This window comes from Mesocricetus auratus, unplaced genomic scaffold (assembly GCF_017639785.1).
Source record: "Mesocricetus auratus isolate SY011 unplaced genomic scaffold, BCM_Maur_2.0 Super-Scaffold_100676, whole genome shotgun sequence".
Lineage (NCBI taxonomy): Eukaryota > Metazoa > Chordata > Mammalia > Rodentia > Cricetidae > Mesocricetus > Mesocricetus auratus.
The window spans coordinates 6672083-6699257 of record NW_024429266.1 but is presented as its reverse complement, the minus strand read 5'-3'; the positions used below and the strand labels follow the sequence as shown (position 1 = coordinate 6699257).

The window sequence follows — 27175 nt, the reverse complement described above, 5'->3', positions numbered from 1 at the left end:
TGTCCCACTTCCAAAGCTCTAATTGTTGTAACAGACAATAGAACTGAGAACTGGGAATTTGTAAGAGCCCACAGCCAGCCCTCTGTAGAGCTATTAGTAAAAACAGGTCCCCCCAAACCAACTGATGCCTTTTTTTTCATGTTGGTGATCATACTCTAGACCTTGCACACAGGTGAAACATTTCTCCCACTGAGCAACATCTCCAACTCTGTGTTAGTTTGTTAGTGTGTTTGGCTTTTGCTTTTAGCTCTGTGGCTTGAACCCAGGGACTCAAACATGCTAAGCAAAATCTGAGCTACACCCCCAACTCCCAAGCTATCTGCAGACAGAACATATCTGGGGAGCTTTGCAAACTTTTGACCCGGAGAGTAGCAATTAATTGTCTCTATATTGGGGTACTGGGGCTCACTGATATAAAGAACATTTTCTTTGACACCCTTAGCCACAGATGAGGTTGGAGTCACCTTTTAAAAAACAAAGAGACATAGAAGAGTCAAATCTCTTAGCTCACCGGGCCCTCAGCTTGAGAAAGGCAGAAACCAGGGACAAAATAAGAGCAAACTGCTGTCTCCAGCATTTTAACCACCTATTAACCCCTTACAGATTGAAGCTTTTATTCCTCTTCAAATTGTGAAAAAGACTAAACTGAGGGAACAAAATGGGCAAATTAAAGGAGGAAATAAATGTATAGCTTCCTGGAAGGTCAAGAATCAGATTGTAAAACAATTGTTAGTGTGTTTGTGTGTGTGTGCGTGCACACGCACACACACCATGGCATGAGTATGGAGATCAGGGGGAATCTTGTAGGAGTTAGTTCTCTCCTTCCATCATGTGGGTATTGGGATTTGAACTCAGATCTTCAGGCCAAGCTACAAGCGCCTTTACCTACTGAGCTGTCTCACCAGTCACACAACCGAATTTTGGTCTGAATGAGCTAGCTGTAGTAGCTAATAAGAGCTTCTATGTGTATGACTTCTCCTTGTGGAATTTATTCATAAAGTCTCAGTGTTGGAGCAGGTTGTATAGACAAGGAAGGGACAGTGCATGGAAATGAAACAAATTCTGAGCCTTTTGTTCTTGTGGCCGGCTCTAAATTTCATGCTGAGAACATAGGGATACCCTAGTACTCAGGAAATCCCAAGGTTCCCTCTTGACCTGTTAAAACAAATGCCTGGGCCCTGTCTCCAGACTGTCTAGGGAGTCGAATCAGGCCTGAGAGTTTGCAGTTTTTAACTAAATAGCTACATTTTTGAAAATGTGGTCAGTATGTGTACCTGGATGCTTTCAAGTTCCAGACCTTCTTACCCCGGCCTCCCCAGTGTTGGAAGGGTACTTTGGAGGTCCTTCCCAGGCTGAGCGTCGTGATTGTACGGTAGAGATCCTCTCTGACCACTAGTGCCCTAGTTGCACACCTTCCCAGGAGGCCTAGCAACAGGAATGCCTCTAGGTGGCCCAGAGGGGACATTGTGACTCAGTTCTGTCTCTACCATATTTTGCTTCTTGGAGAGGAAAGAGTTGCCATACACGGTTTCCACTAACACTTCTGACTTGGAAAGACAGCACGGTCTAAAAGGACTGCTCGGTACTGCGGTGGGACCCGAAGCTCGGTTGGTAGAGTATTTTCCTAGCTTCCTGCACAGAGGTCTGGGAACTTGGCATGTTCTTGGGAGATAGAGGCAAAAATCAGAATATCAAGGCCATCCTCGGCAACACAGACTTCCAGGGCAGCCTTGGCTACATGAGACCTTGCCTCAAAAAAAAAATCAAAGCAAACAAACACAAAATTATTACTCATTAAAGCAACTAAAAAGTATAACAACGCCGGGCAGTGGTGGTACATGCCTTTAATCCCAGCACTCGGGAGGCAGAGGCAGGTAGATCTCTGTGAGTTCGAGGCCTGGCTGGACCAACAGCCTCCAAAACAATACAGAGAAACCCTGTCTCATAAAACCAAAAAAAAATGTATAACAACTACCACCTGAATGAAAGTACTCATAGTGAGAGTTAATCCACACCTTAACCACATCCTTCCATTGTCTGAGGCTAGTCAACACTGGTTAGAGAGTTCTTGTTAGGGACTGGAAGCTAAGGAGTAATTCTGATAGGTTTGTAACCCAGTCTGGAAAGAAAGTAAATACTGAAAAAATGTTTTAACCCTATTGCTCAGATTTGGGAAGTTCAATCTTCAAAACAATTCCCTTTTTCATAAGTCAAAATACACACACACACACACACACACTTGACCAAATAAGCAAATTATCTGGCAGATTACTGTGTTAGGGAAACACAGATATTTAAAACCTCAATAGTTTACTGCATAGAAAACAGGGACCTTAGTACAAGGTACTCCAAACCAGTTAGACCACTTAGTGTAATATGTTATGAGATGGGGAGGGGGGGAAGGGGGGTGAAGACAGGGCAAAGTATAGGTTCTATATGGTGGCTCTTGAGGGACATGTGAGAATTTTCTATCTGTAGATAGGCTGTCTCAGTACATATTGTTGCTGGCAGACTCACAGGGGAAGGTTCTCTCTCTTTGTGATACTACAGGATTTATTTATAAAAGATAACTCTCTCCCAGAATATAGGCACACAAGTTAAGATTGTTAAACAGAATGTTTATGTCTATTCTCTACACATCTGAAAATATTGATGGGCATTGGATAATTGAAGTGTCCTAACTGCTCAATAGATGGAAGTAAGTCCAGTGGTAGGATAGATTTGGACAGCATTGGAAAGTTGTACCCAAAGAAGGAGCACATTAAAGTCTGCCTTGTCTTCATTTAATCGTCTGTACTAATAGAGCAAACAAAATGTGGCCATATTCCTTCCAGGATCTTTTTAGAAGTGTTATACCCAGGCACTAGAAAAGTATTATATCATAGCCCTTGCGTAGAAACACTCTTCACCTGCACTCTGAAAAGTCGAGCAACCAACCAGGGCAATTCTGAAGGAAGCCTGCTTGAACAATATCACATTCTGTAAATTCATCAGAGTTCTTTTTGTTACACAGAAGATCTTCGGGAAATTGTAGGGCACTGGGGTCATCTAAAATTCCCTTTAGATACATAGATAAATAAATCCAAGGGGGGCAATTCTAGTTTGGTTGTTGTTGCTGCTGCTGCTTTTGTTTTTTACTTTGTTTGCCTTTTGGCATTTTCTGCATTTTGGTTTTGTTTGTTTGTGGGTTTTTTGGTTTTTGTAGTACTGAGGGTTGAAACCGAAGCCTACTGCATGCTAGGCAAAGTCCTCTACCACCAAGCAATACCCCCAGTTCTGTTGTTTGTGTTTTCACGAAAACAGTTCTATCCCTCTTTAGACCTCTTGGTCCCTCGGAGGATACATTTGAGGTTTCTTGTCCTGCTCACTAGCTCCCAAAAAACCACTCTAAGGCTTAACATTAATTACAATTGTTTGACTTGATGGCTCAGGCTTCCCACTGGCTAGGTCTACATATAAATGAACCCATTTCTAATATTCTATGTTCTACCACAATGGCTCTTGGCTTGTTACCTCACGTCTTACTCTCCCGGTGACATGGCGTCTCCCTGATGCTGCCTTCTTTCTCTCTGTAACTGCTTGGATTTCCCACTTAGTTACATTCTGCCTGGCCATTGGTCCAAACAATTTTGTTCATCAACCAATAAAAGTAACACATATTCACAGCATACAGAAGGACACACCACATCAGACTGGGAGCATCAGGGCAACCATAAGAACTCTAGGATACCAAGTGAAATCCCCACTAGAGAAGAGAAATGCAGACCTGGAGGCTTCATTTATGTTCTGAGTTCTTGCTACTGTCTCAGGCATTTAGGAAGGAAATTGCCACAGAGCATTGAAAAGTTCGTGTGTGTCAAGAAGGAAGGACACTTGGCTCAGAGAATGGTGACAAATGACCACTCTGCCATGCTTCCCCAAGCAAAGCTTCCTGCTGGTGCACAGTTTGTTAAGGGAGCCCAGTGCTGGCTTTTCTATGTTCCTTGTGAGGCCTTTTAAGATGTTAAAGAAACAGCTTGAGCCCCGGAAGTACTAACAATGTAAAATTCAAAAATTAATACATAAATCAGGTTGTGACATTGCAATGCAGCAGCTGGATGTATTTGAATAGTCAGAGTTCCTGGACTTTGGTTTTGTCATCCGTATAATGAAGATGGTGGTGACGATGACGACAATAATAGAATAATGGAATTCCCACAGGTCATACGAGATTATTGTAAAGAGCAAAAAGAAGCACAAAGGTGACTACTCTACCTGATAGTTAGCATTTTAAATTGTCAACGGCCGAGCTGTTCCAGGGTTCAAGTCAAGCATCTAGGCTTGATGTCAGGCACCTGTACACACTGAGCCTTCTCAATGAGCCTCTCACCACTTTGTTTAGAGTTCTAATTTCTCAAAGGGTGAATTAAGTTTCTTTTCTCCCTAATGAAAATTGTCTTTGATTTATTTAGCTTTCTAATTCAAGTGGTAACTAAACTCTGGAAGAGGAAAAAAAAGCAGGTTCTGTAATTGTGTCAGCCTGTAATACATGCACCCTTCTATTGCACAGGCCTGGGGATTAGAAACGCTTGGGGTGCGTGAGACACAAATGGGAGGAGAGTCTGCCATCATCAGGGCACAGCTTGAACACACCACAGCACAAGTTTAGTTGCTTTACCTGCTGGAGGAATGGGATAGGAGGAATTCCTTGTCTTACTTTATTTCATATACCAAGTTCGCTTTTCTTTTTTTGAAGTTTTAATTATTTAACTTTGTGTGTGGGTACATGGACGCCATGGCATGCCTGTGGAGGTCAGAGGAAAACATGCGGGAGTTGGTTCCCACATTTTATCATGAGGGCCCTGGGGACCAAACTCAGGTGAGTGGCCATGCTTTATGGCAAGACCTTTACCAGTGGAGACACACTGCCAGCCCTTAGTCTGGTTTTCTAGGGGAAAAAAACAATGGCTCTTTCAAATGCAATGTGTTCTCATCAGGGCCCCCTCTAGGGATGAAGCCACCAAATTACACAACAGGATTTGGAGCTGGGAGTAAGCTCATTTGGTAAACGGCTTGCAATTGTAAGCATGAGGACCTAGATTTGATCTCTCAATCCCAAGTGGAAGAGCCAGGCACAGTGGCATATGCATGTAACCCTAGAACTGGGGAGATGGAGCCAGGTGCATCCCTGGGGTTCAGTGGCCAGCCAGCCTACTCTGCAAGATACTCGAAAACCTGAAGAACACCTGAGGTTGTCCTCTGACATCCACACAAGTAAGCACACATGTGCATGTGCACACACACATGCACACACACACATGTACACACATGCAATGCACACGTATACATACACACATGCACACACGCACATATGTACACACATGCACATGCACACATACACATACACACATACACACGTGTGCACACACACACAAACATACACACAAACATGAACACACACATGCACACACACACATATGCATGCACACACAAACATGCAGGCTTCCTTGAAGGGTTGCATGAAAGGCGTTAAGAGCTAGAGAGAAGCCTGAGGTGAGACCTTTGTCTTCTCTGCTGATTAGGTTTCCCCCTCCTACTCTCTCAGTAAGAGCAGCCTGCCTCCTTTCAGGACAGTGTTCGTGTCCACTGCGGCTCTCGCTTGCATAACACCTCAAAGAAATAGCTGTGTGGTCATTCTCCATGGGACATTTGTCCACATTTCACCAAGAAAACATCAGAGGAATGGAAATTAAGAAATACAATTTCTTAACGCAGAAGTTGTATATGGCACAGAAGAGCTGCTCTGAAGGCTCTGATATGATTTGGTCACAGAGCTTGTCTGAGCTTATGTGTTGGAAAGCATTCTCCTCCCGTTAGAGCACTTTTGAGTCACCCACTGGGGTCGTAAGGGTGGTTAGCAATGGAGTCATGTTACATATCTGCTGTTCATTACCCAAAAGTTAGTCAATATGGATATTTGGAAAACAGAAAAATAAAAAGGCAAAGAAAGCAACACCCCTACCCCAGTTCCTCCCTGACTATCCAGTAACCCATCCGAAGATGGCAGTCAAAGGGCTGCCATGGGTCCCTGGGATTTGATTTATATCTCTTCTTCTTCTTCTTCTTCTTCTTCTTCTTCTTCTTCTTCTTCTTCTTCTTCTTCTTCTTCTTCTTCTTCTTCTTCTTCTTCTCCTCCTCCTCCTCCTCCTCCTCCTCCTCCTCCTCCTCCTTCTTCTTCTTCTTCTTCTTCTTCTTCTCCCCCTCCCCTCTCCCTCCCCCTCCCCCTCCTCTTCCTCCTCCTTCCCCTCCCTCCCCCTCCTCCTCCTCCTCCTCCCCCTCCTCCTCCTCCCCCTCCTCCTCCTCCTCCTTCCCCCCTCCTCCTCCTCCTCCTTCTTCTTCCTCTTCTTCTCTTTGGTCTTTTTCTCCCAACCTCTTTTCTCTTCTCTATTTACCTTCATTAAAAAAATGACTTCAGTTTTTCAAATGTCCTTTTATTACACTAGGCATCGAGCCCCCCTTCCTGAATCACAATTAACAGAGGAGTAGCAGTCATTATGAGTTCATTTGTTCATCCATTCATGTATTCCTTTGTTCATCCAGGATGCATTCATTCTTCATGTTTCTGAAACATGAAACATGACAAGACTGTTCACTAGGTTCCATTACTGGCCTTGGAGATGCTCTCAACCCCAGCTTGGTTCCACAACTTGCACTTAGAGGGCTAAGAGTGAGAGAGTCAGCAGTCAGCATTTTGGAAAAACTAAACTGCAAAAAACGGGCACCCCAAATCCACTTAAGTTAGCTGGGAGAAAGAGAATTGATTCACAACAACCCACTGCTTCCCTCTTCTTTAAAAAAAATGTGACTTTAAGAGACTGGAGAAATGGCTTAGTAGCTTAGTGTGTACACAGCTCTGGCAGAGGACTGGGAAGTTCAGTTCCTGTAATACATCAGGCAGCTCCCAGATGGCTGATAACTTCAGCTGCAGGGCCTCTGATGCCCTCTGCTGGCCTCTGTGGGTACTGCACTTGTGCACACTCAGACACACACACACACACACACACACAAACTGAATAATAAAGATAAATCTTTAAAAGAAACAAAATATGTGATTTTAGAGATCCTACTATGCTATGTGGGCCAAGTATACCTGTGATATTTGCCTCTTGGGTTTGATTGTGTCCTCACTCTTTGGAGGGACTTTGTCCCAGATCTCAGTGTGCTGTGTATTGTCACCAATTGTGAGATTAATACTAGTAGTTTGCTGTTAACCAAGCCCAGGAAAAGGGAGAGATACGAAGTTTCTATTAGGGATTGCCCTGCCCTCTAGGTGTGCAACTTACGTTAAAGCTCTTAGCTATCTGGAGTCATGTACCTACAAGGTAAAAGACTTGAACTCCTAGCCCAGTCTGACCCTGTCAATAATTCCCCATTGTGCATGCACACTGCTCTGCTGTGGGTGGGTAGCCATTCAACATGGAAGAATAAAGATTTACAAAGAAACAGACTTCTTGATGTGTCTGATCAGCAGACCTAAGTGAATTATGCTTGCCTGGGACTATCAAACCTCCCTCCCTCTCTCTCTCTCTCTCTCTCTCATCTCCTTTTGGGAAACAATGTGCAGCTGAATCTTCTAACCCTCCCGCCGCAGTCTTCCTCATCAGACAAGAAGACCACGCTGAGGCGTAACTTACTCCTGCTCACTGGGTTCACAGAGCACACACTTGGTAGAATAACAGGCGGTTCACAGAGTCTTACCGCAAAAGTTCTATCATTTGACTAGGGAAGATGCTTGCTCTTCTTCTTCTTAAACATATCTTCTTGTTGCTGTGATTTAAAAAAAAAATACCTTCACAAGAGCAACTTAAGGGAGACAGAGTTTACCCTGGCCCAAACTTTAAGGGCAGAGTCCACCATGGCGGGGCAGTCAAGGCGATGGAAACTTGAAGCCGCCGGCTGTGTCGCGTCCACAACTGGGAAGAAGTGGGTGGTGAGCACACGCTGCTGTCCAGCCCCTGCTGCACGTGTCCATCCACGATCCAGCCAGGGAAGGGGGCCACCCAGAGTGCACGGTCCCTCTTGTCTCCATTAAGGCAGTCAAGATGATATCCCACAGTCTTGCCCCATGGCCTGTCCCCCATCACACTTGTATTTCATTTTCTTCTCTTTCTAAGACCCTGAGTGATTCAAAGATAGAGTCCAGCGGGCTTATGATACCACTCTCTGGTGCTGATTCTTCCAGTTAGATTTCAAAAATAACGGGAATATTGATAGACATCTCACGCTGTGGAGGATGACAGTAAGATTTATTATCTAAACTCCGGTGTTTTTAAGAATATAAAGGGGGGGGTGGGAGAATGCCATTCATAGATCTAGGAAAACTGGTCCAAATGAGAGCAACCTTAGCCCAATAGGTCACATGGCTTCTACCCCATAACTATGTGAATTAGTCTAATTTGTTGAATTGTCATAACAGTTCTGCAAGATTGTTTTCTTGATTCCCATTTAGGAAAGGAAGAAAGGAAGGAAGGAAGGAAGGGAAGGAAGCAAGAAAGGAAGGAAGGAAAGAAAGAAAGAAGCAAAGAAAGAAAGGAAGAAAGAAAGAAAGAAAGAAAGAAAGAAAGAAAGAAAGAAAGAAAGAAAGTTCTCTGGGTAAAGCAACTCAGTCCAAAGCCTCTGTCTAGGTCATTGGAATCTGAACCCTTGACCTACCTGTCTCAGAGCAAGCTAAGGCACCTTCCTCTAAGGTCTTTTATTTGAAAATCTCTGGGCTTCTGCAAGTATGACAGACACACTCCCAATTAATCAGGTTTGGTGGAGAGAAGCAGATTTTTATCAAGCATATTCATTTGTGAAACAGAGCCTTAGAAGTTAGTCAGGTTCTGACTTAAAAAAAAAAGTTTAATGAGCTCTTTCCGCCCGGTTCATGTGGCTATCTGATGGCATGATCGATCTCACTCTTTTCTCTTTTTTAAACTAGTCCTTTGAAAATCTGGACAAAAAGGGTTAATGGAAACTCTCAGAGTAGAAACCTTTCAAATTGTATTGATAATCATCAGGGGGAAATGTGCTTTCTTTAAATGTTTCGTGAACACACACACACACACACAGGCACAGGCACACACACACAGGCTCAAATGTACTTTATGTTTAATGGGGTGGCTAAGGTAGGTAATTTGATCATTTTGCTGGCATCAAACCGTGTATTGCTTATTCAGAAGTCTGTCATATTTGTTCCAGCCCCCTCCTCCACCTTTTCCTCACCCCTCCCTTCTTTCAGAATGAAACTACCCTTTATTTTGGACAACACTATCACACACATCATTGAGTCAACAATTTATAGCTTTTAAAAATAGGGATTTTTGTCCCCTCTTGGGTTTATTGTTTATCATAATCATCTTTCAAGTGAAAAGGCTAATTTACCCTTTCTATAGGAATATTTTAAGCTTGATTATCATAATATTACAGCCGCCTGAAAAGGTCTAAAAACGGGACATTGACCTTGAATGTTTTCTGTGTTTAGCTCATGGTGCTTAACATTCAGGAAAGAATGTAGCTGCAGCTCATTTGTTAATGTATAATTTCACAATGTTAACTATGTCTCCATCAATGCATGCCATGCAGCTTACAAAAGCTTGCAGGATGCCCTAACACGCATTTGATATCTTATCAGAGTGAGGGCCTTGGAAACACAATATAACCAAAGTCAGTTTTCCCACTGGACTGACTGTAGTTTATAATTTAATTTTTACTGACACTTCCCTGTGTATATTATTAGCCTGACAAAATGCAAGCAAAATAATCCTGAATTAATTAAACAGAAACCAAATTGCCTCTAGTAGTTTCTCTGACTCTTCCTGCCTTTTTTTTTTTTCTCTTCCTCTTTCACCAAAAGCACTAGGAGAAGAGTTTGGTGTTGTTTGTAAGTGAGACATTATTATTATTATTATTATTATTATTTTATTAGTGCTTCTGTGGGAGCAACCACTTTCAGCAGAAATGATTACTTCTTGCCAATGGAGACAATAATTTAAATATCAAAGCAACAGAAGATGTGGTATGATGAATTGGTGGAGGCCTAGCGGTAATAGAAGGTAGGATTCCTGACTTGGATGGAAGTCTGTGTTCTCTGTGGGAAAGGTGCAAAGTTAAGCAGTCTCCTGACACAATAGGGACTGGATTCTGCAAATACTGCAACAGGGTGAGGGGACTTGCACAAGGCTACGGGGTTTCTGGGGAATGTGAAGGGGGTCTGACACCTGGACTTCCATGGTTGGTACTTGATTTTTTTTCTGAAGGAGGATTGTCATTGTTTTCCTTTGGGACTTAAGGACAGTAGTTTCTGATAGTCTTGGCTAGGTTTTTGTGCTGGGATTCATTGCACCACGTGTGATATGTCTAAGATAGTAGGGGAAGTGGTTCTAAAAGCCAAGCCACCTTTCAAATGTTTGAGTACCTGAAGGAGAAATCTGGAATGGCAGATTACAAGGCAAACTGGAAATACCATTATATTAGGCCATTGGCTTTCAAATGTGTAATAGATGACAGTACAATGTCAAATAAAAACCTTCAAACATGCCAAAGGTGACTTTAAACAATCCAGTAGATTCAGCCTATTGGATTTTCAGGGAGGAAGTTGAAAACTAAAAACAGTAAAACACAAGAATGACACCAAGACAAACATTCCTCATCATCTTTGCCCAACCTAAGATGCAGTGTCAGGATGCTTTAGGACATTACTTTGATGGAAATGTAAAATTTCTGCCATATGCAATTCACAGGAAATTATCTTTTGTCTCCACTTAGGCATTGCTTGTTACTGTTTTATTCAAGTAGAAATGAAATCTACCATCTGCTTGGTGCCTCTGTATTGAATGTTTGGATATTTGTGACTACATTGTCTAATGAAGAAGAGATTTGGATCCTGCGTAGAACCTAGGCCTGATACAAATGACCCTGACAGTAACTAATTTATTTAGATTCCTTGTTCTACAGTCTTCAGGGTACTTTTGTTTGCTTCATTTTTTCCTGATTTGGGTGGACTCCTTGCGGTAAGGCTGTAAAGTACATACACAGATGAGCAGCCCGTATTTATCTGGGCTTGAGCCCCTCTGTACCCATCCTGGGATTTTTCTCTATGTTCTCTGAGATCCTCGGATGCTTCATTCTGTTTTGCAGGTGGCATGTTTATTACTAATGATTTTCTGTTCCTGCCTCTTCCAAGGTGAGGGAGCTCTGTGGCTGGAGAGGAGCTCCAGGATGCTTCCAGCTGTGTGTGTGTGTGTGTGTGTGTGTGTGTGTCTGTCTGTCTGTGTGTCTGTGTGTGTGTGGTATTCTATAAAATTTTTACAAGTTTAGTGCAATTGGGTATTATTTTAAATTGGCTGTGCTGCACTCAAGGTTGCACATGGTGTTTTAGGGTTACGGTCCAGGGATATCCAGTAGTACTCAAAGAGCAAACGTTGGTCATTCAGTGTGAAATCGAGTTTGGGTAAGGCATAAAACAATACTGTGCATGTCTGTACATGTTTCTCAGTGGACACAGAGAGCAGGCTGATGCATGCATGAGTCTAAGTATGTTTTTCAAAGTATATAGTAAAGAAGTCATGACATGAAAATAAATTCCCCAAATAGGAAAATTTGGAGAAATCAAAGATCACTTCTAGGCCATGTGGTGACTTTAAGACCCGACAGCAAACTTTGTCTTTAAAGGGCCATTTCAAAGGATACAGCCAGGTTTTGTCACAGCAGGGTAAGGCAAGGAGACTGAATGCCTTACAAGACACTGCACAAGTGTCCTGGAATGCATTCTTTGGGGTTGTTAAGATGTGTCAAGTATACAAGATAATTTTTAAATTTAAATAACTATTTTGGGATAAAATATGAAACTTTCATTGAAATGTGTGTATATGTGTGTGTATATTTAATAGGTATATAAATCTACTAACTTTTTTGAAAAATTTAGTTTAGTTTAAAAAAATCAGGTTAATGAGAGGGCAATATGCTTTTCTTTAAAAAGCAGTATACGTCTTTGCATTTCTCTGATTGCATTTGAGAAAAAAAATCACATTCCCTGCAAAATGCCTTTTTATTTATTTCTTTAATTGTAAACTGATTACATACCTCATTTTCGACTGAAGAGGCAAGGCTTCTTATTTTATTTTATTTTTCAAACTGGGTATCTACTGAGCGCTAGAATTTTCTTCTCCATCTCAGAGCTCTTTTAATTCACTGTTCACAACCACATTTACATCTTAATTGCAGAGTTCACATTTAACAATATAGACAGCATAATGCTACTGGTAATTAAGCTTTTACTACCTGTTTTTGTATAGTATTTTCAAGCATAACCTTTCTTCCTTTTTTTCTTTTTCTTTTTTTTCTGTGTGAGTTCTGGTTCTAGAAACTTGTGTACATATGAAGCACACTCAGAAGGAGTCGAAAACCTATCTTGAGTATAGCTAAATACATGGGGGGGGGGAGACGACAAAATCGTGCCTGTCATTTTTACATTCTGAATTTTAATGTGGCTGTTCTATTTTAGTGCTTTGTTTCTTCAGGACCTAGAAAATCTGAGAGGGTTGAGAGAGTTGAGTTCTGATGTGGTGAATTTAACACACACTGAATATCTGAACTGTTTTATTTTGATCTCAGAGATTATACTATTTCTATCCCGTAAGACTTCAGACACAGGAGAGCTGAATTCCATCAAAACCCTGGGTCTTTCAACTCCCCATAAGGTAGCAGATAACTCTCTGCCATAAATAGCTGGTATCTGTTTCAAATGTACATTTGGTAGCACAAAAAAATCCTATAGTTTAAAATAGAACCCAAATATACTCTTCATTGTCTGAGAATTAAAAACAGCCTATACACTATTGTAAGAGGAAACACTGTTCCCTCTTACATCATTTTTACACTTTTGAACAAGCCCCCATAATTTTTGCATATTATTATCAGTCTCACACCGCTTCCTGTAGGCCAGGCTGTGGGGTGAGACACAAAATATTTCTGATTTGATCATTTAAAACAAGCCAGGTGTGTTGCGAATAGACGCTCATAATCTGTGCTTCACCTCAGTGCTAAATGTTCTGGGTGAAATCATTTATGTATGAGTATGTCCCCTGGTTAGGAAGCCGGTATTGAAATGAGTACAAACTTCAGGATAGTTTCATTGCCTCGCTTCGTGCTCCTCCCCCAACAACTGTATGTTCATTTGGTCAAAATATACTGATATTTAATTAAGGTGTTGGCGTCCCCCACCCCCAGTCCCAGCCCCTAGTCTTCCTCCCCAAACCTAGAAAGGAAGAGACAATACACACTGCAGCATCTATCATTTATTTACCTTTGCTTTAAAAGGCTGTGCCAGCTGAGAGGGGCGGGGAGTGGGGAGAGAGAGAGAGAGAGAGAGAGAGAGAGAGAGAGAGAGAGAGAGAGAGAGAGAGAGAGAGAGAGAGAGAGAGAGAGAGAGAGAGAGAGAGAGAGAGAGAGTGAGAGAGAGAGAGTGAGTGAATATAGAAAATGTTTACCCCTCTCCAACTGCATGCATGCACTCTTCCCTCTTCTGTACAGCTAGGAAGCTACTACCTTCCACCCCAGAGGGCTCGACCAGTCAGTTCTTGGGCTGAAATCATGTCGAAGAATCTCTTATTTTATTTTTTAAATGCCCTTTATATTAGGACACAGCAAGGAAAGGTATTAGTAGAAGCTAATGAGAAAGTAGATCGCACACGCCAATAATAATAATAATAAACAAAATAAATAAAAAGCAGCTGCCCCGGCTGAGCACTCAATACACAGAATGAGGCAGGATAAACTTCGTTCAGCACCTTCCGCAGAATCCGTAGGCCAAATTTATCGAATTGGCATGAGTTCTTCTTTGCAAAAACAAAATAGGTCTGAGGTTAGAAAAACCAACAGCAAATCGCTCCGGTGTACAGTGAGTTAAGTTAGTTACGGTCGGTATTTTTTCCCCTTTCTTTCTTTTTCTTTACTTTTTTTTTAAGCTTCTCGGGCGTGTGGGAGGGTAGGAATTAAAAGAATAAATACAGGGAAAGCTGCTGCTCGCGTGGGGCTTTTGCAGCCCGGCTGCAGCTTTGCCCACCGTGCTCCGGGCGTGCGCCCTGCCTACCTGCGGGCTGCAGCTCCAGCGGCCTCGCGTCGCCTCCCTCCTGATTGGGCAGCGGCCCCCCAATCAGAAGCGCTCCTGGGCCGGTGGGACTGCATATGTAAAGCCCTACTTCATATTAATAAGCTCCAATCGGGGCTTTAAGTCCTTGATTAGGAGAGAGTGTGCGAGCCTCGGTCCCAACTGGCCGTGCCTATGGGCTTGTCACCGGGAGAACGCGCGTGTTAATTGCACCGGGCTGTGTCAAGGAAACTTTGATTTATAGGTGGGGTGCACAAATAATGGTTGCCGGGCGCACATGGATTCGGTAGAACTTTGCCTGCCCGAATCTTTTTCCCTGCACTACGAAGAAGAGTAGGTACCTTTTTTTTCTTTCTTTCTTTTTGCAACTCGGCGTTGGGGGGGGGGTGCGTGTGTGCGGGAGCGTGGACAGGGCGGCGTGTGTGCACGCGGACCCACTTAGTGGCCTGGGTGTTCGGCGTGCGTGGGTGCTTGTTGGTGTCTGTCTGGTGCCTTTTGTGTGGAGGGTGATCTCCTAATTCAGTAAGTGGAGAATTGTTCTCTGACTACGGTGTTACCTTTGAGGCAGCCCTGTGACTGTCACTAAAACAGCTGGGTGACAGTCACTTCTCGTTCAGGTGCTAAGAATAGGCTCTGGGCACCAATGCTCAGTGAACTGTTAAAATGCATCTTTTACCCGGACCCATTTTCCCTAGGAAAGATGTTTTAAAATACAATATTCATAATGATTTATTCTACTGAGTGCTTCTTATGTATTTGCAGTTTGACAGATATTTGAAACTCCCTGTCACCCTTTACTGCGCGGAGTTAGAGGCAAAATTGTACATTTATTAATTCTCCTGCGGAGAACGATTTAGCAACTAGCCCTGTGCCGCTCAGAGCTAGGGTAATGGTATTTATGTGGTTAGCATTAAGTCAGTACTTAACTGGCAAATCAGTCCGTTAAGTAACATGAGATTGTCACACATTATAAATATTTAAAGGGGAGAAAACTGAAGAGGAAACATTAGTGACTTAAAAAAATAGAAAAATCTTCCCTTAAATAGGCAGTGTGTATGTCCTGGGTTTGGATTATGTATCATATTGTGTCCGGAAATATATAAAAGGGGCACTTTACATCTTTAAATGCAATTCACTCATATTTATGAACACCTCCCTGGATAGTCTATATATTTAGATTATTAAAGGTCCAGGGGCAGTGAGTAGGGGTAGGGAAAGCAAATTGTGTAAATGAATAGGTCATAAACTTAACTTCAACTCACTGTTTAGCTAGAATATCCCTGGATCACGAAGCTGTCTGTCAGTGATCTCCTTTGCATTCTGTTCAGTCAGGTAGATTAGCTTCGAATCACAGTAAACTAACTGTTATAATTTTTAAAAGCGTGCTCTTGGCAAATCTTTCTCTTGAAAGGTTGTGAAGAAAATATGAAACTCTGGGCACCGGGGCTGTGTGTTGGTGGTAGATGTCCACTAACTGTTCTTCTTAGTGACTGCCCTTGGCTTAGCCTCATGATTGAGAGATGAGAAGTGACTCCCAGTCTCTGGTTGCCTGTGTGCGTCTGAGCGTGTGTGAGTGCACCCACATGCACATACATGCACACACACACACACACATGCACACACACACACACTCACACTCTCACAGGAAGGAACTATTTAGCCAAGACTAGGATCTGAAGCACTGAGAGGCTGTCTTTGCATCTGTGTGAAGCACTCAAGGGAAACGCCAACCTTACAATGCTCGAGAATGAAAATGAGATACAAACAAAGGTAAGGCTGCCCATGCAGGTACCGTGAGAAGGTCGGTGCACCTGGGCTGGAGAACGGGAATGTCTTCATGTCAGTGAGACTGCCTTAAGCTCACGCCGATTCTGAACTTTGTCTCCTAAATAAATAAACAGAGCAAACTTTATATCCCTCCAAAGGGTTCATGGAAAAAAGTAGTGTCCTTGAATCTAACTTCTTATACCTAACTTGAATAATTAGTTTAGATAGGCTTCTTAGAGCAGACATGTTTAAATGAAACCAGGGCACATGTCCTTTTGGCTTTGGCGCAAGATTCAAACTAGCTTTCTTTCTGTTTTTCTTCCTTCCTTCCTTCCTTCCTTCCTTCCTTCCTTCCTTCCTTCTCTCTCTCTCTCTCTCTCTCTCTCTCTCTCTCTCTCTCTTGCTTTCTCCTTCCTTTCTTCCTTTCTTTTTGGCTCAATTAAAAGTCATCTTTAAAAAATACAGATTTATTGTGTGGGTGCAGTTGTGATGTTTACGTGGTTCACTGGACAGACCGAAAGATCCAGGGCTGAGCAACGCATCTGTCTTTCTGTCTCAATTAATAAACCACAGAATTTATACATGCTATTAATATTCATAGTAATTGTGCTGGTTTCAACCCCATCACGTGTGTATACACAGAAATGAAACCTGAGTTATGCAGTTTCCAAGGGAAATATTGGACCATTTCTGCTTGGGAGGCTGTTAAAAAGATTCATGCAATTTATTGACCACCATTAAGAGATCTTAAAATGTTAACCTTTAACTATGTAAGTACATACATCTTTTTTTTTTTTATTTTAGGAAAGGCGCCAGCACTTTCAAGAACACAATGCTGTAAGGCTTGTTTCCCATTGAGTAGCAGTAATAGCTGATAGCATAAATAGACGGAAATAATGTATCTGCTGGTTTTGACATATGTGTCTGTGTAATCATTCTAAATGAGTGCGCTCGTCACACGAATCCCTTTCAACCTCTGATTAAAATGTAACATTGACTACAGGATTATAGAGCGGACTTAATTTTACTGACTGTTTTAACAGTTGTCACAGCTGTTGGGAGAAGGCAATTGAAACACTCCAAAACAGACAAGGAGGGGAAGTGGCAGTTTAGGAAATTTCAGCTTGATGGTTGAAATCTAGACACTGAACATTAACAGTTTCATGTTTGTAAGGATCCCTGCTCAGAGCTATGCAAATTTTATTGTGTATGGTTTCCTGTGTTTCAGGGTGTTGATTTTTATTTTCCCCTCGGACTCATGTCTTCTCAGGAAAAGCTAACCTGAATTGAAATAGACTTCTCCCAAAATGATACTATCGTAGGGAAATACAAGGAACAAAAATAAGAAAGAAACCTGTGTAGAATCATAGCAGCGACAAAAGCCTAAATCATAGTAGGTATGGGTACTATTTGTTTTTAAAGAAAAAAAAAAGAACGTACCCAGGTTCCTTTAGATACAACATAATTTGTGAACCATCAAGAGGCACTTTGAGTTTATTTTTCTGAGGTAGAACACCCAAACTGCTTAACTCAGAACTCATTACTTTCTGTATAAATATGTTGCAAACAGTTGCAACCTTAAGGTAGGTGATGTCAGGTCCTCAGACAATCTGGGTAATTTTCTGGAAAATACAGCCAACAGCAATTAGCATTCTTTGGCTGTAGATCCTTAACCTTGCCTGACACAAAACTGAACAGAACCTTCCTGTTTTTCTAAGAATCAAACGAGTATGGTGCATGTCCTAAACTATGTATGTATATGGTGTGAATATGTATATGTGTGTGTGCCCCCAAGTGATTTTTATTATGTAACTCATGATTTATTTTTTTCTTTTGAAGTAAGCAAAAGAGAATTTTGTAAAAAGTGTCCCTGAGTTAATGCAATACATGTTGAATGGGGGTGATGACAGACACCTATGTCCTACTAGCCCTTTGTGTTAGGGTATGAGGGTATTGCCCGGTGCACATTTGGTAGTGAGTTTAAACAGCTTCCCATCTTAGCAGAGGCAAGGGCAATGGTGGAGGCTTGTTCTCTCCTACAGTGATGGCCTCTTATCTTAATGTGCTTGTGGCTCTGCAGCTTTATTTACTGAACCTAGTGTGTTGCAGTGGTAATTAACCCATGTTATTAGCAAAACCCTTGTGGATAGCCATTAATTCTCTTGCATGGATGATCATTTTTTCTAGCATCTCCCCCCCCCAATAAGGTAGCGCTGTTTCTTTAAAAATATATACTCTGCATTGATAGTGTTTGATATATTTCCTTAATTTAATCTGACCTGTAATGCATGGTGGCTACTTCTTGAAAAATGGTATTGAAATTCTACTGTTAAAATGCTAGCAAGGGGAAAGGATTTTTTCCCTGAGGTTGAGAGAGAGTGAAAGAGGGAAATTTAAATCTTAGGAGGAAAATAACATAGGAAATCACTTTTCACTTCAAATAGTCCAGACCTTAGAATGTATGATCACTCGTGGCTTTGATTGAGGTTTTTGATCAGATTTTTATTTAGTTAATAACACTTTAGGCATTTTTTTTTGTAAAATATTGAGCCGGCAGAAAAAATACTTGTGTTTCCTTGTTGAGAAAAGATAAGGGCCTTCTCATTAGCTGGGTCATACTTTGGCAATTAATTTTCCATACCTGGTGCTATTCATCAAAGAGAGCAGCTAACTTCTCCAGGGTTCTGTTGGACAATACTTTAACGATACCTTCCTCCTGGTAGAGGTACAGACAAAGAAGGGGGGTATTCCTCGGGAAGATAGCACAGTGTCTGAACTGCAAGTCTGTATGACTTGTGAGAAATTCCTCGACATTGCTTCTAGTGACTAAACAGACCAGACCTTTGTGTTGCAGGGCCAGAGATGGTCAGCCACTTTGTATGATTCCGTAGACTAGGTTAAAATGCATACTGTCTGGCCAGTGCTTTACACAGAAGTGGCCCTGCCACAGCAGTGATTTTTATGAAACCAATTGATAGCGAATAAACTTTCTAGATTTGCCCGGCAAGCATTTAGAGAGAAGAGGGGAGCAAACACAGGATCACGGGAGAACTTCAAGGTCCTTGCAGTAGACACGCTGTGCTCTGAGCCAGCTCCCAAGCAAATTCACAGGAGAGAGAAACAATACCAGGTTGACGTGTTACAGTGCAAGCGAGCTCCGGCCGCGCCAGCTCTCTGGAGAAAATCTTTGATTATGTTGGGCCAGTTTGTTCAGTTTTTATCTCTTATATACCCACTGGTATTGTATTAAATTGTCATTGTCCTAAAACACATGAGATAGAAATGAATTGCGCTCTTCTCTGTTCCCTGACAGTGAAATATTTCACCTCTCTCCAGTCATATTCGTGTGCATTTGATAGTGTCATCCCTGTGACACCAGGCGTCTCTCCAGCTCGCCATTCTTGCTGCATTTTGCATGTTTTGTCATTGATTATTTTTTTCTCCTGTGGCCACATCTCATGGATATAGCTTATTGATGCCATGTCTGATAAATAAATGCACATGCGGTCCTTTAAAATCACAAGCAGCTGCTAGGATGCATGGGGGGATATGTTTGTATGTTTAACTGCATGTGAAATACACATACATGTGGGGAGAGGGATATATATAGACAGTTTAGATATGTTAATGTTATTCACAGGCTTTTGCCTAATAAAGTAAGTCTTAGGTGTATACATAAATGGTGACCGGCCAATTAAATTTGCCAGGCATGGTTTTAACCCTCAATTCATGTTTTAGGTATTTATCAGGCTCAATTGGAAAAAATTTGATTTGGCTATTATACACTGGACAGGTGAACAGGTAACCTAAAATGCACGGATTTTTTTGTCTGATTTTTAATTTAAAAATTTTATTCACTTATGCATTCAGCATCTAGTAACCATAAATAATTTGTAAAATAGGAAATCAACTGCTGATGGTAAATGCATAATTTAATGGGTTGAGACCGTATCCAGTAGAATATTTTGAAATAGCTCCTGGCTACATCTTTTCCTATACAAATGGCCTGACAAATACATGTTAGTAAACAGCAGGGTAGGTCTCAAACAAATGTAAAAATGTGAATTTTTATTATTGCACCCAGTAAATAAATCATTTGCTTATTTTTTTTCTAAGAGAAAAATGGATAAATCTAATAGGTGCTCTATGTCTATAAAATAAACCCTGGGTTTTCGTTAATTAAGTTTTACTCTCCAAGGTAAATTTAGAATTCTGTGATTTTTACTTTCATAAATCTCTGTGTGTGTTGATAGAAAACATTCATGCAATTGCTTTTTCTGATCGTCTAATTCTTGTTCAAATTTATACATGCCTTAGAAGTGCTGGGCTCATTTCCTACCTTTATTTATTTGCATAACGCTTTATCAAATTCTTGCTCTGGTGTTTATGGAAAATTCCTGCCAGCTTCTCCTGTACTCGGAGGCATCAGATCAGGGTCACCCATCACTTTCTGAGGTGCTGAGTGACAGCCCTCTGCCCTTTGAAGGGCCTACCTGACCGTCTCTTCTCATCTCAAATCCACATTAGACTTTCCCTTTCGGAGGTCTTAGGATGCCTCAGCTAATGAAACATTTTCCAGCCGGACTTGTTCCCGGCAGATCTCCCCTTCCTGTTGTTTCTTCCAACAGTGGCAGTTGTTTCTTTTTCTCTGATATTTTGAACAGTATTTTGCCAGTTTTCGTGAAATATTCAATTGAAAGGATCTAGATTTTTTTTTCCTGCATCACATATGGGTGTATTGCATACATGCACTTCTTTTTTTTGATTTCTGAAAGATATTTTTGAAGGGAGCTGGCATTATATATTTTAATTTCTTCAAACAGTATGCATCACAAATTGTGGCAAGGCCTTTATATTTTGAAGGTTACTTGTTAAGGCAAAGCAACAAAAGACAGGTACAGTTATTTAAAAATTGGATTCTTCACTGGTTCCTTGAAATCTATTTCACTATACTACCAAAGATCTACATGTGCATTTAACTATAGATTTTAACATACAATGCTAGCTGTTAAAGTACTGAACAAAACATTGGCTTTGACATTTAAAAATCTACCACATATTAAAGTGAATGGTCATCAGGACTTTATGTGAGATTAGATTGTACGCTACCACAAGAGCCTAAACATGAATTGATGTTTTAATTGTATGAAGCTATTATCATCACAAATGTGCTTTTTCCCGTGGTCTCCAGTGCAACCTAACCGCATGCAGAATTTTCATCACCGGGACTGGAGTGCATCTCACGTGTAATACACACTGGCAGCGCCTACCTAGCCAAAGAAAACAAATTAATATTGGGCACGCTGAGGGCTGCCAGGCACATCACAGACGTGTCAATTTGACTCCGCTTCATCATCCACCTTCTCCACAAACAGTTGGCTAGGATGGTACTAAATATAAGGGAAGCAAACAATAAATTCTCACATACATCAGAGATAGGATGGGTGAGGTGAAGGGGATGGGAGCCAGACTCCCTCCTGGCTTCTTATTTAAAACTAACATAGGGATTATAGACTACATGGATGGGAGTGTGTAGTTTATTCAAATCCCCCTAGCAGGCTGTGAGATGGGGAGCCGAGGCATGTGTCTCGGAGGTGATAAACCTTCATGACTTTTATTTGGGAAACAAACAAACAAACAAACAAAAAAATTCAAAATTGTGGAGAATCCTCAGGCGCCTAGGAAGGCTACTCCAAATAGCATCTCTTTTTGTGGAGCTTTTGCCTACATTTTCTTAAAAAGTAAAGCAAGAACCTCTTGTGCTCTCTGCTTGCATGGCTTAGTCAGTGTGCAGAGAAACATTTAAAACTAAATCAAGAATTTATGCACAGACATAAGCAGAGGCTTTGCTGAATTCTACCCCTGACCCCCGGGGTCAGAATAAGATCTTGGCCAACGATAATTCTCTTTTCATCTACTCCACAAACACTTTGCCCATTTGTTTCGTGGCTTTTGAGAATTGAAGAAAAGGCTTGCTCAATCAGCCTGCATTCCCTTTCCTTTTGATGCTCACAAGACTAGTTAAACTGCGTTTCCCAGGTATGCTTTCCAAGTTGTTCATACACAACAGTCATGAGAATTTCCTTAGCTTGGGAAACATGAAAAGGCTTATATACAAACTTAGTAAAAACAGTAGGCAATATGAAAAAACACCGGAAGTTCTCCTGTTTCTTCAGGAGAATCATTCAGTTGTGAGCTGTTCTCCAGACTGCCCTTTGCCCTCCATAATCCCACGTTCTTGTAGTACATTAACGCTCCCCCAAACCCAAAGATGACTATGCTAAATATCATTCATTTTTACCCCAAATGCAAGCGTATTCTAAAGAAGCTTTCTTGGCAGCCGCTCATTTGTCAAAACAGATATGAGAGTTGGAGAAGGATCATTGTACCTGCAGTCAGGGAAAAGGAATGAGCCATGCCTTTCCCCCAGGAGGAGGTGACTGTACGCAGTAGGTGCTGGACCCCGTGAAATGACAGAGCATCCTTCTGTCTGTAGACTTGACTGAGACCTGCCTCCTCAGCTGGGAAGCCACTGTCAGCTGAAGGGTGCTGAGGTGCATGCTTGGGGATTCTTCCCACTGGAGTCTAGACAGCATCGGGATTTGGCCTCAGGTGGAAACATGGGGTTGATCTCTCTGTTCCCTCTTAGCAGGTTGTCCAAGGAAAGTGAGGCACCCATGGGTGTTTTAGAGACACAAGCTCCTGCATAGAATTCTTTCCTGCATACAAGAATGTCTTGTGACCCCGTTGTTCCAGTACATTTCAGAATTCTCTCATGTTCTAGAAATGTCCCTGTTGTTTCTCATGCCCCCAAAGTACTACTTGAAAACCAACGCCTGCTCTCACTTTCTTTGGACCACAACCTGGTGGGAGGCCTTTCCAAGATGAAAGTGAAGAATTAACCTCCTGGATGACATGTCTCTTTTTTTCATAACGTTTATAGTGAACGCATTCAGTTGGTTAAGTCTGAGGAAATAAAAAAAAAATAATGTGAGGGTAAAAAGTTCCACTCCAATTGTATTTACGTATTTCCTTATATTGAATAAAACTTTAATGTCTAGAGCATTTATGAGGCTTTTGATGACTGGAAAACTTGTCCTGAGATGTGGTCACCATATGTGACAGCATTACTTTCTCTTCAGTTTCCAGGGTAAGTTCTTTGATGTCTATTGTCTTCTTTTGCTTGCCTTGTAGAACTTCTCTGCCTCCAGGTGGCAGGAGGGGGCGTGCCTGGTAGCTCTAGTGTTCTCTGAACACTTTCCCTCTCCATTTCCAAGACATACACCCATTAAAAAATTTCTGTTCCTTTCCATTTGCTTTGCTAAAGGACCACTCAGCTTGGTGAAAGAGTACCCTCCCTACACACGCAGCACCCTTTATTTCCTCTGTGAATTCCAACACCCCCCATTTGTGTCTTTTCCTTTTGTTTTGTTTCCCGAACATTCTACCCGAGTGCTTTTTATAGTGTTTTCCCGATGGTTGTCAGTTTGGGATACTGGCTGTTGACATTTTTGTTAAGTTAATGTCACAGCAGAAAAACCAATGGCAACGTGGAACCTGGCTGCAGAGCGGTGGGAGATACAACTTCTGTTTGATTGTGTGTAAATACAGTTCGTTAGCTGGGGGCTTATCAGATAGCCTGGCAGAGGGAGAGAAGAGCAGTGCAGGCTGTTTTCAGTAACCACGCTGGCTCGCACTCCAGATAAGATTGGGAGAGCTTTTTACAAAACGCTGATAGGTTTGAATAAGAAAAGAATAATCTCTTTCAGTGGCACCAGCTTATCGGAATGAAGTAAAATGCCAGCACTTTTACATTAGCAAAAGTAAATGTTTTAGACACTCTGGGCCCCCTTTCTTCCCATTCAAGTTAAATAAGGAGGGGTGCTTTTGAGTGTGAGCTAATGAATAGAAGGATTTATTACCTTGACTAAATTACAAGGGGATGTGTTGATAAAGGAACCTTCGGCATCCACAGCAGCGTCTCTGATAAGCAGGTACAAGGATGCTGGTGCCCATTCTCTGGAGAAATTAGCTTGCCTAACCAGCCCTGGCTCGATTAAACACCATTTCTATGCTCCAAGATGCAGTTATGCTCTGTGTCGATTGGGGATCCTTGCTGTCCTAGCTGATGAGTGACAGGCATTTGAAACTTTAGCTTATCAGACTTATAAAATGATGGTGTGAACAGTTAAGTTCAGGGACTCAGTGAGTGTGTTATCTGCTGTGTTGAACCAGATAGGTCCTATTTTAAAAAAATTAGTGGTGTGAGATTAATTATAAATTTGGGATGCTTTAATGAAAAGATAAATGTTTCTGTCTAAATAATAGTCCATCTTAAAGTACTCTTCCTTACTGTGGGGAGGGGATCCTGGTTTGGCTTTTAATACAAGCCATTAACTTTCCCAATTGTACCATTTTCTCTTCTTTGTAATTTGATGCCTACAAATAATTTGGCGTATTCAGATTTGATAAATGGTAGTGCAAGATCAGAGTGATTGATTTTGGATTACTATTGATTACTCTCAATGAGATCACTGTGACACACTCGAATCAATAGTCTTCGATTAAGTGAGGCACCACCGTTCCATACGAGCCCCCAGCAGTGGGGGACTGAGGGACAGAGTGTTCGCACGCTGATGAATTGACAAAGCGTTGAGGGTTTATACAGGCCTTTGTTCAGCACTAGTTTCTTAAAATGTATCTCATTGGAAAGTTCGGTTTTTTGCAACTCGGGGCCTTTCTGCAGAAGAAAGGTCGTCAGTTTAAGGATTATTAAATTTTAACTAAAAACAACTGGGCTCCATTTAGGTGTGAAATCATTTAAGCACTTACTGCCGGCAACCTTCATGCCTCTGAGCCGTCTCTCAAAGGTTCCGTTCTTTTATGAAGATGTCAATTGTAAACATAAAAATGCATGGCTGGAAACGGAATGGTTTTAAGATTCAAAGTGAAATAAAAATTTCTGCCCGAGGAAAACCCTGTAATCAAAATAAGGTGGTCTTAAGTCTGCTCACTAGCGGCCATTATCCGGAGCGGCGCTGGAAGGTGGCAGCAGGTACCTTGATCAAGTGTGGCTGTTCGATTTCTTCCCCTCCTTGTCTGAAGGGGATGCGTTCGCATCTCCAACCCTACACAGAGCCTGCTAAATGTTGTTTGATCTGCAAGAATCTTTCTGTCACAAGCAAACTTTCAAAGTTTTGGGGGCTGGGGAGGGGAGTCCACATTTCAGTTCCCTTTAGTGAATTCGCTCAAGGAGAAGATGTTTCGTAAGCCCTTGTGCGCTGAGCACAGGCTGGGTAGCCGTGTGGTCTTGTGTGGCTGTGAATGAAAGTTCTTGTGTAAGCTGGTTGCTGATGAGCTCTTGACTACTGGTCTGTACACCCAAGGCTCTGGTAGGTAGGTTGCAGTCCTTTTGTTTTTATCTTGTTTTCTTTTGTTTGTGATGCTGTGGGTCATACCTAGACCCTGTCACTGGGCTATCCCCCCTCCTCCAAGTGCAGCTCCAACTTTCAACACTGGTAAGTGCTATAATTTTTATAAGAAACTTTAAAGCCAGGTGGTGGTGGTGCATGCCTTTAATCCTAGCACTCGGGAGGCAGAGGCAGGCTGATCTGTGTGAGTTCAAGACCAGTCTGGTTGACAAGAGCTAGTTCCAGGACAGTTTCCAAAGCCATATAGAAAACCTGCCTCAAAACCCCCCCCAAAAAAAGAAAAGAAACTTTAAAAAACAAACCTTGAGAAATTAGCAAATCAAAGCAAAGTCAAACTTCAAATTGTGAAATTACCTGTGAAAACATAAGAGTATTTTTCATTTTATATAGTAATAATCTAATGGGGTTCTAATTATATTAGGTTGAACTATATGAAGTTGCTATTTTGTAGGTGAAAAAAAATGATCAAATATCAGCAATTTTGTGTGATCCAGCCCAATAATTGAATTTATTTATATGCTGTTCATATTCCATAATCAAATTGGAAATGACAACTAGTCCTTATTCTCTGATGGGCTGTAGCAGAATTTGGGAGATCCATGAATTCTGTCTTCTACTCTGAGAAGCCTATTGTAACATCATTTTAGCAAATGCATTTCTTCGGTGTTGTTAGAGAGTAGCCACCCACGGTACCTTGTACTGAGTATGGAAAGGGTTTGTTTGGTATCCGTCCTGTGGGAACAAGGCTGACTATCCTGAGAATTCACGCAAATGTTTCTGTGATGAAGCCCCCTCTCGCCCATTTCCTTCTCCCCTGCCCTCTCCTTGTACACAGAGCATCAGGCATGATGCTAAATGGTCATGGAGTGGATGATTTCAAAGGAAATTGAGGAGACTACCAGAGCCTCTGATGCTTCACCCTCCGTGTTCTGAGAACCCCACTATGCTGTACCTTCTTCCTGTTTCCACAGAGAAGATTGAAAAGTTTTCCATAAATGATTGGGCCCTCTGAGGAGTCAGTACATGGGGCTCCTCAAGCTGGTGCTGAGGCCCCACGGGCTTTGTTGGCCATAGCAGTGACCAAAGGGTTTGCAGAGATGTTCCGAAGTGATCCCAAGGCCACCAACCGACCCCCCTGGATGTTGGTCACCCGTCAGACTGCCCTGCACGGGCCAGTAGGAGCTCTCTGCACCCATCTATGGTCAGCAGCTGGCTCTGCAGGGGCATGAAGGGCTTTGAGGCCACCACTGGACCTGTGTAAGACAAGGGGCATCTTCACATGAGGTCACGTCAGGACTGGGTGAGTTTTTGTGCCTTTGAGTGAGTCCACAACCGTTTATAACTTGTTCCAAAGTACAGAGCAGACGTGGTGTCTTGGATCTTTTTTTTTTTTTTTTGAATGACTGACTGCCTTTGCCTGATTCCCTTGTCAGTCTTGGAGTGTTCTTTACTCTTGTTCTCCCCTGTCTGTGACATGGATTAAATTTATTGCTGCTACCAAAAAGAAATCATTTCACTTGCAGCTCAGGGGTCACAGCCATGGTGGGAAAAGAACATCCATAGCCTGCACATGTTTCTGCTCTGGCCACACTATGGGTACCAGCGCCAACCTGTGTGTGTGTGTGTGTGTGTGTGTGTGTGTGTGTCTGTGTGTGTACATATATTATATATGTATGTGTGTGTGTGTATGTCTACATATATCTGTTCTGAAATTCATTGTGGATATGAAATTCCATGAATGCCGTAAGACTATTTTAAACGATTTAAAGCCCAAATTCTACCGCTAAAGACACAGAGCAGCAAGTGATGGTGTAAGATGTCTGTCTCGTATGACTAGAGTGACTCCGAC

At 41.9% G+C, this 27175-nt stretch overlaps 1 protein-coding gene across 6 annotated transcripts in view; it reads left to right on the top strand.

Moving 5' to 3' along the window:
* Nucleotides 1-27175, top strand: part of Esrrg (estrogen related receptor gamma) — a 604577-nt gene that overhangs the window by 373658 nt on the left and 203744 nt on the right. Inside the window, exon 1 of one of the 6 annotated variants that reach the window (XM_040737763.1) lies at nucleotides 14264-14461. The exons of the other annotated variants lie outside the window; for them this stretch is intronic. Within the exon in view, the coding sequence (XP_040593697.1) occupies nucleotides 14406-14461 (56 nt within the window). The 5' untranslated portion in view covers nucleotides 14264-14405. Of the gene's footprint in view, nucleotides 1-14263; nucleotides 14462-27175 lie in introns of those variants that run through there. 6 annotated transcript variants of the gene reach the window in all.